The 9,511-nt window shown below is 40.3% G+C and overlaps 1 protein-coding gene across 1 annotated transcript; it reads right to left on the minus strand.

Moving 5' to 3' along the window:
- Nucleotides 1-2,405: 2,405 nt before the first annotated feature.
- Nucleotides 2,406-6,776, minus strand: LOC135715058 (caspase-7-like). The gene is made up of 3 exons (XM_065238468.1): nucleotides 6,371-6,776; nucleotides 5,996-6,313; nucleotides 2,406-2,641 (listed from the first exon to the last, which is right to left on the minus strand). Exons 1-3 carry the CDS (start codon nucleotides 6,774-6,776, stop codon nucleotides 2,406-2,408), a joined length of 960 nt encoding a protein of 319 aa, XP_065094540.1.
- Between the last annotated feature and the right edge of the window lie 2,735 nt (nucleotides 6,777-9,511).

Here is a 9,511-nt window from a genome sequence, read left to right on the forward strand (position 1 = left end):
ACAGACAGACAGACAGACAGACAGACAGACAGACAGACAGACAGACAGACAGACAGACAGACAGACAGACAGACAGACAGACAGACAGACAGACAGACAGACAGACAGACAGACAGACAGACAGACAGACAGACAGACAGACAGACAGACAGACAGACAGACAGACAGACAGACAGACAGACAGACAGACAGACAGACAGACAGACAGACAGACAGACAGACAGACAGACAGACAGACAGACAGACAGACAGACAGACAGACAGACAGACAGACAGACAGACAGACAGACAGACAGACAGACAGACAGACAGACAGACAGACAGACAGACAGACAGACAGACAGACAGACAGACAGACAGACAGACAGACAGACAGACAGACAGACAGACAGACAGACAGACAGACAGACAGACAGACAGACAGACAGACAGACAGACAGACAGACAGACAGACAGACAGACAGACAGACAGACAGACAGACAGACAGACAGACAGACAGACAGACAGACAGACAGACAGACAGACAGACAGACAGACAGACAGACAGACAGACAGACAGACAGACAGACAGACAGACAGACAGACAGACAGACAGACAGACAGACAGACAGACAGACAGACAGACAGACAGACAGACAGACAGACAGACAGACAGACAGACAGACAGACAGACAGACAGACAGACAGACAGACAGACAGACAGACAGACAGACAGACAGACAGACAGACAGACAGACAGACAGACAGACAGACAGACAGACAGACAGACAGACAGACAGACAGACAGACAGACAGACAGACAGACAGACAGACAGACAGACAGACAGACAGACAGACAGACAGACAGACAGACAGACAGACAGACAGACAGACAGACAGACAGACAGACAGACAGACAGACAGACAGACAGACAGACAGACAGACAGACAGACAGACAGACAGACAGACAGACAGACAGACAGACAGACAGACAGACAGACAGACAGACAGACAGACAGACAGACAGACAGACAGACAGACAGACAGACAGACAGACAGACAGACAGACAGACAGACAGACAGACAGACAGACAGACAGACAGACAGACAGACAGACAGACAGACAGACAGACAGACAGACAGACAGACAGACAGACAGACAGACAGACAGACAGACAGACAGACAGACAGACAGACAGACAGACAGACAGACAGACAGACAGACAGACAGACAGACAGACAGACAGACAGACAGACAGACAGACAGACAGACAGACAGACAGACAGACAGACAGACAGACAGACAGACAGACAGACAGACAGACAGACAGACAGACAGACAGACAGACAGACAGACAGACAGACAGACAGACAGACAGACAGACAGACAGACAGACAGACAGACAGACAGACAGACAGACAGACAGACAGACAGACAGACAGACAGACAGACAGACAGACAGACAGACAGACAGACAGACAGACAGACAGACAGACAGACAGACAGACAGACAGACAGACAGACAGACAGACAGACAGACAGACAGACAGACAGACAGACAGACAGACAGACAGACAGACAGACAGACAGACAGACAGACAGACAGACAGACAGACAGACAGACAGACAGACAGACAGACAGACAGACAGACAGACAGACAGACAGACAGACAGACAGACAGACAGACAGACAGACAGACAGACAGACAGACAGACAGACAGACAGACAGACAGACAGACAGACAGACAGACAGACAGACAGACAGACAGACAGACAGACAGACAGACAGACAGACAGACAGACAGACAGACAGACAGACAGACAGACAGACAGACAGACAGACAGACAGACAGACAGACAGACAGACAGACAGACAGACAGACAGACAGACAGACAGACAGACAGACAGACAGACAGACAGACAGACAGACAGACAGACAGACAGACAGACAGACAGACAGACAGACAGACAGACAGACAGACAGACAGACAGACAGACAGACAGACAGACAGACAGACAGACAGACAGACAGACAGACAGACAGACAGACGCGCTAATATGAAAAAAGTCGATTTGATTTGGTTGCATCGAGGGTTTTCAGATTTTATTTTTTTCAATATCTAAATTCGATTTTCACTAATTCAATAATAAAGTATACCTGAAACAACTAAAATCATAAAATTTACATAGAATATTAAAGAATATGGCAATCGTAAAGTACAAATAGTTATGGAATTACTCGGATTTCTGTTTAATTACCTTTAAAATTAATTCAAAATTCACTAATCATTATTTAATAATTTTTGATAATTTTTGATTACCGATTCCCTTACAAGCTTGATGGAAACCCCTCGTGTCAAGTTTTGTTTTGCCTTTTCTATCAACAGAAGAAATCAAGCATCTTATCAAACGTCGCTGCATTTATTTTGATGGCTTGAAGTACAGCTTCTTAGTCAGGGTGGAGTAGATGCTAGCAATCTGTTTCTTATTATGAAATTCTATGTTGTCTACTTCGCTGAGTCGTTGTGATACGGCATCATTCGTTTCCGTCAGAATGTCATAAATAGAGTCCGTTTCCAGATCACAATTTTTGATTACATTGCACAGGTCCTGAATCAACCAGCTCCCTTCTTGTTCGTTCCGAAATGCTTTGTGACCTGAAAAATAAACGTGATTTATGCTGGAGAAGCCTTATAGTACGTTCATACTACAGAGTTATAACCAAGTAAGGGAGGGCGGTAAAAGCCCTACAGTAGAAGTATGGATGTCTGTCAAAAGTTGTTCCAATCGAACCGTCAAAATGCACCGTTTTGCTCCATTGGAACAGCTTTCTTCATTTTCGTGGTGACAGTCGTCCATACTTTAACTAGAGGGCTTTGGGGGGTCCCAAGAAAATCAATTAAAGTACCCCATTCTAATCGAAATTCTAGTACTATACTATGTTTGCTCTGATTCGTTATGAAAGTTCAACAGGTAAAATGAGGGGTTCGTGAATTTTCCTATGTTTCGAGGGGTGCATCGATTAGCTTGGGACCGAAGATAGTACCAGAGCTGAGCCAAAAAGTTGAGCTCGTTTCTTCGGGACCTTCTGGTCTTAGAGTTACCTCTATGCTATTAGCGTGAATTTTCAAAAGCACAAACATCAGCTTCAACAAAACATACCATAGACGATTGGTGCAATGGTGCGATGGATATGAGTTCATGCACTGATGAACATTTGACAAGAGCGCGGTGCAGTGCTAATTAATAATGAACATTTCTAGATAGAGCTGGAATTAGGGCCTAACAGCTTTTGTAAACAATGACTTCTCTTGATGATTTCTAGAAATTCAAGGCTCACCCACGCAAACCAACATCCTCATCGAGTAGGGAAAGACTTCCCCTATCCGATGGTTAGGTTGGTATGCGTGGACGTGCCTTGAATTCCTAGAAATCATCGATAGAAGTGATTGTTTACAAAAGCTGTTACGCCCTAATAGACGAGTGCACGGATGGATTTGAGTTCACTCACTCGACAAAAAGTGACCCAAAAGCGGGACCCTGTTTACTAAAAATGAACACATGAATAATACTCGCGTAACATTTGAAACGGGCCTATCAACTTTTGTACACAAAACTTGTTAAGCCTTTTTCGTGCGAACCGAATACGCCCACGTAAACTAACAACATCATCGGGTAGGGGAAATTCTCCTCTTCCCAATAGTGCTCTTGGTTTGCGTGGACGTACTTCGGTTCTCGTGAAAATGACCTAGGAAGTTGTTTACATAAGTTGATAGGCCCTTTTCAAAAGTTACGCGTGCATTATTCATGTGTTCATTTTTAGGAAACAGGGCCCCGCTGTTGTGTCACTTTTTGTCGAGTGAGTGAACTCAAATCCATCCGTGCACTCGTCTATCGATTTGAGTTCATGCACTGATAAATAGGGCGGGGTATTGCTAATTAATAATGAACATTTAGTACAAAAGGAAATCACTACTCTTTGTTTGTAGTAGCGCAGCAACCACGGAGTAGAGCCGTTCCACGCCAAATCTATTAAACTCAACCTTCTCCTTGTTATGGGTTGGGTACTGCGAAGCCGATCGATTTTATTTTGCAGGCAAATGAAAAACTGGTTGAAATTTTTTTCAAGTTTAAACCTGTTTTGCTCTGCCTTAGATGATTCCCGCCAAAAGCTCTGAGCCAGTTTGTTTGTTTGTTTGTTTGTTTACATAAATGTTTCGCCAAAGTATGTTTTAGTGCAATTGAAAACTCAGCAGAGTCATAAAAACTATGCTGGTTTTTATACTTTCATCACTGAGGTTGTTGGTTATTGTCTTTGAGTCTTACATTTAGAATTTGTTATGAAAAAGTATGGATTAGTTTTATGAGAGTATAATGCTTGACGTTGTTGCTTCTGAAGGGTTGGCTCCCGTTTGACAGTTCACACTGGCTCCCTGAGTGAGTCCGCAGTTCGGCCATTTTGGATCTTGTGATTGTTTTTTTTTTCAAAATGGCGGCTACGGTTTTTTCAATAACTTTCAGCACGAATACCTCACTTCTGATCGAAATGACGTCAAAGATAAAGTTGTAGAAAAAATGTGGTGTTTTTGGAAAAAAATATACACGGTAATTTTTTTTTAAATAATTTTGATATAAAAATTTATAAAGTGTTAAATACTTATATATTTCAAAATCTGCTGGTTCTAGTTTAAAAGATATTGCTTAAATAATGCTCATGAAAAATGCAAACTTTTGAAATATTGTAAACCTTGAAAATTGACAATCATCGTAGAACATAAACTTTTGGTCAGTTTTTTTTTTAACTTTTTATTGGTATGGTTTTTTAAATAATTTGTACACAGAAATTAATATTTGAGAAATTTGAAATCGATTTCTGAGCAAAAATTTCTTTAAAAACGTGCAAACAAGAAATTTAAAAATTGCAACAAAAGTTCTTGTTCTACGATTTTTGACAATTTCCAAGTTCCCATAGTTTACAATATTACAAAAGTTTGTATTTTTTATTTAGCTTTTTTTTTCATTAAAAACAAAATATTATAAAAATTGAACATGGATATTTTATTATATTTGACTATTCAACACTTTATATGAATGTTTACACAAAATTACTATACAAAAAATACCGAGTATATTTTTTTTCTAGGAACACTATTTTTCTCTACAACATTGTATCTGACGTCATTTTGATCAGAAGATTTAGTGATGTTCATTCTTTTATCTAACGTCGGTGTCTGTTCCGCAATCTAGTGCCAATAACCAACGGATATCGATTCCCATCCATTAACGGCAATCGAATGTGGAGGAAGGAAGCTTCTTCCACACCTGGTTGGGATATCACACCCATTCAACACATATGGGCCGGGACCAATGGCTTTACTTCCCTTCCGAAGGAAGACGTGACCAGAGATTTTTATGCCTCAGAAAAATCCCACCGACCTCGGCTGGGATTGAACCCAGACCCATTGGGGTGAGAAAGCAGCCTATCACTACACTACCGGCGCCGGCCACTTAGTGATGTTTTCGTGCTACAATTTATTGGAAAATGTCAAAATGGCAAAACATTGAAAGATTCCCCATAACAAACAACTGTGCAAAGTTTCATGCAAATCGAAGAAGGACGAGTCAAAAAAATCATTTTTGTTTGCTATTTGGCCTGGAGCTGCATAGCAGTAATTTCATATTTGTATGTTTTGTGGAAGCTGATATTTTTGTGGTTTTGAAAATTCACGCTATGGAGCTATAACAAGTTACAAGGCTACGACAGTTTTCATGTTGATAATTATGGCAACAGCCTTGTAGCATGTTTTATAATTCTGTAGTCTGAACAAGGCATAATGCGCTGTCCAGACTGAGCAGTTGTAACAGGCATAACGGTTGTAAAAATAATTACAATACAGAAACCACCATCAAGATAGCGTTATAATATGTTATAACTCTGTAGTCTGAACGTACTATTAGAGTATTAAGGTGCACAATTCGAATCGTTTTTCTCTCTTTCAAACAAAGCTTACCGTGATGAGAACTCTGCACAACGAACAGATCGGGAAATTCAGGATACGGACGAATATCCGGCTGCGAGTCGACCTGATCTCTGGCACTGTATGCCATCAACTTAACACCATGATCTACTTCTTCGCCACGACAGGCTTGGATTATGAACAGTTTCGGTTTTCCAGCCATGGACTTCAAGGTAGTGGGATTGAAGTTCTCAATAAACTCGTACAAATGGTACTCTCCATCGTTGGCCACCAACTTGTCATTCTTAATACCGTGTGTAAGTATCACCACCACTAAGCAATCGGATATTTCCAGATCAGCGTTGTTTTTCACTGCAAATTAAACCGCTCACAGTAATCCGATCATCATATAAACGATTCACTACTCACGGTTTTCCGCAATCCCGTTGATTTCGCCTTTACTCATGTTGTTGTACACTTCAATATCCTCCTTTTGGAATCCGAGTTGAGGCAGAACCTGGTTTAATCTTGCTACGTCTTGGTCCGTACCGGGCCGGTCCTTGCAACCAACTTTTTCTTCGAAAGTTTCATGATTGAATATTAACACCTTGCCACGTTTCGCTCCGTTCATGGAGTACAGCTTAGCCGTAGGTATGGCTAGAATTCCGGATCCCTCCGGTTTCGGAATCGGCCCAACAGACAGGGTCTGGGCCGGTTTCGATTCGTTAAATCCAGCTGCATCTACTTCACTATTACTACCGGACCCACTAAGGGTCGGGTTTGCGTCCACCAGGTCCACCTGTTGCTCTTGCCGGAGGTTTACGGAGGGATCCATGATTTTTTTTTTCCTTTTAGCAGAATCTGACTGACAAACCGTAGAGTTTGATTTCAGATTCCGAAATGGCTGGGTGACTGAACAGTGAACGGATATATGCGCTTAATCTTGAATTTGCCGTGGACGGTGGTGGTAGTGGTATGGTGAATGGACTCTCGATAAAAGAGATAACAATGTGATGTGATTTCTGAAAAGGCGGGAATGGATAAGAGTTCCCAGGCATTCGATAAGCCTGATTATGCGAATACTAGTGTGATTTAAAAATTGGTTATCAGTGAAAAATTTCCATAGGTTGAAATTCGGAAGCAATTTGAGAGTTCTGTTGTACAAGCCATGTCTTGGATTCAAGCTCCTACTCTTTAGTTAACTCTTTTATCAGTCATTTGTGGTCCTGAAAAGGACCGGTGGGTTGGAAGCTTGGAAGCTAGTTAAAAACAATACAATACAAAATGCAAAATACAAAATCCTCTATGCCTGCATGACAAAAACAAAACGCGATGGTTTGAGTGTCCAAACTGTTCCTGGGCAATTTATAGCTGCTGTAAAGTAGCCCATTCCAGCGCTAAAACGGGGGGTCTTATCAAAGTCATGCGATAAGCGAAATACGGTCGTCTACTGGGGGTCGAGAACCTATCACAATCTAGGTTGCATTGTTGTGTATTATAACGCCGAGAAAGTTTGACGATCTGCCTCAATGTGACATAATAACAGCGAACGGAGGCAGAGCTTGGTGTGTAGAATCTTATCATCGTCATAACGTCATAGTCATACTTATCTGTATTGTGACTTGTAAGCGGTTGGTAAATTGGGGCGACCTTGACTTATGTAATGCAGTCGAACAGATTATAAAACTGACGCATTCATCGTGTTGGTCAGAGCGGCACATTTATGATTTTGTATACGTGATTTAGACTGAAAAAGGAGTGTCATAATCAGGCTTTTCAAATACTACGAGCTTTAACATTGGTCAACAGAAATTTGTCTTATCAATTATTCATGTAATATCTTTGGTACCTGGAAACTCAAATTTACTGTCTTCGATTTTATTTACAAATTGTCGATGGATTCCGGGTAAGATAAAATTAAGCCTACTATGCGTGAATTTATCACTTTTAATCTTCTTTGTTTACAGCACACAGCAACAAGGAAGTGAACAGGAATTTGGTAACGTTGTCGTGTAACCTTGAAATCGAATCAATTATAAATAATAATTTTCCATTCATTTTCAGCACAACAACCGCCAATGTTACCAAGGATGGCAACATGTTCGAATATGATCATCGCTGATGTTTGGAAAAGCTTTGAACGTTCATCCGGGAGGCAGAAAATCCTGTGGCTGTGGAATATACGCCGGGGACTTTGGAAAAGTTGCACCAGTAGCACGTGAAGGCCGCCCACAAACGGTTGACGATAAAGCGCAGTCGATCGCAAACGAAGGCCAATCGACGAGTGCTTCGTTACATAAATGATGTCGCGAGGTTATAGAATAAAAACACTTGGAATCAGTAAATTGAGTTAATATATTTTTGTCTGGTTTCCTTTCAACCTATATGGTGGTCTCTTCAAAATAGTATTCATGTATCGATAGTATAAAATCTATTTGACGTCTGAATAAATCTATGTTATGAAATTGTTATGACAAGGTTTATCAATGTCATATGAATTATGCTTAAACTTTATGCGAAGATGGCAATGGCAAAAATCTATGTGGTTTGCTTAATACATTCAATATGAGTTTTTCTTCTCGTGTAGGCTTACTTATAGACCCTGATTAATTCATCACCTTTCTCGAATAATATTATAATGACTTGGGTTCTTTAATTTTGAAAAATATATTGGTTACTATACTCATCCGAGAGGGCTTCTTTTGCTGATCACAACGATAATTTTGTCGATCCCATTTACTTCCATCTCAGTTTTAAAATCAAGATGTAAAGCCAAATAACCACCTCACTGTTTGACACAAAATTAACAAATTGCCAGCTCACTCCCATACAAAGTACGGCCGAGGGGCACTAAGATGGTGTTTTTTTTGCTAATGTAATCACACTTATTTAAAACCGTTCCAGTGCTCCAATGTTGACAAAATTTTGGACGTCGGATCTATTTAAAATGCAGATTACGAATATGCATTTACCTCTCAATACCCCTAAAGAATCCAATTATGGGTCATTCCGCGCCAAGTGATCGAGAAAAAAAATACAAAAATGTAATTGACCTCTTTCGATTTGGACCAGATTTGGAGGAGATGTTTTATTTTGGTCTGACTTTTATGAATCTAAATTTTTGAGCAAATCGTAGCAATCCGTGTAGGGGAGCATTTTCTATTTTTCATGATTTTTAAGAAAGCACTACTTTATTTAGCAATATCGTCGGAACAAATAAAGCTACAATTAACTTTGTAGAGTATTTTTATGAGAAAATCAGGCAAGGAATCTTAATATGAATTTATTATTTAGGTACAGTGGTGCCAAATATTTTATAATTGCGTTTACAAACTTAAAACGGAATTTTCTCAGAATGAGAATATTTAAATTGCCATTCTGGCATGTTCTCCATCCCTTTTACATAAGAAACACTTATCGACAAAAAGTGATTTGTGTATGTCCGGAGGAACATAATTTTGAAGCAAAGAATGCTAAAAATTATGAGTAAAAAAACATTTTTCAATTTCCTTTTCGTTCGTTCTTCTCAGTGAAAGAACTCATTTTGCGATATTGAGAGCGTATTAGAGC

Source organism: Ochlerotatus camptorhynchus, unplaced genomic scaffold (genome assembly GCF_037179485.1).
Source record: "Ochlerotatus camptorhynchus isolate MF236.1 unplaced genomic scaffold, CSIRO-AGI_Acam_v1.1 ptg000792l, whole genome shotgun sequence".
Lineage (NCBI taxonomy): Eukaryota > Metazoa > Arthropoda > Insecta > Diptera > Culicidae > Ochlerotatus > Ochlerotatus camptorhynchus.

Bases quoted from the DNA above. Each gene is read 5' to 3' on its own strand.
- LOC135715058 (XM_065238468.1), bottom strand. From the start codon at position 6,776: ATGGATCCCTCCGTAAACCTCCGGCAAGAGCAACAGGTGGACCTGGTG. The intron at 6,314-6,370 runs GTGAGTAGTGAA...TTTAATTTGCAG, and splicing joins CAACGGGATTGCGGAAAACC to TGAAAAACAACGCTGATCTG. The intron at 2,642-5,995 runs GTAAGCTTTGTT...TTTATTTTTCAG, and splicing joins TGTGCAGAGTTCTCATCACG to GTCACAAAGCATTTCGGAAC.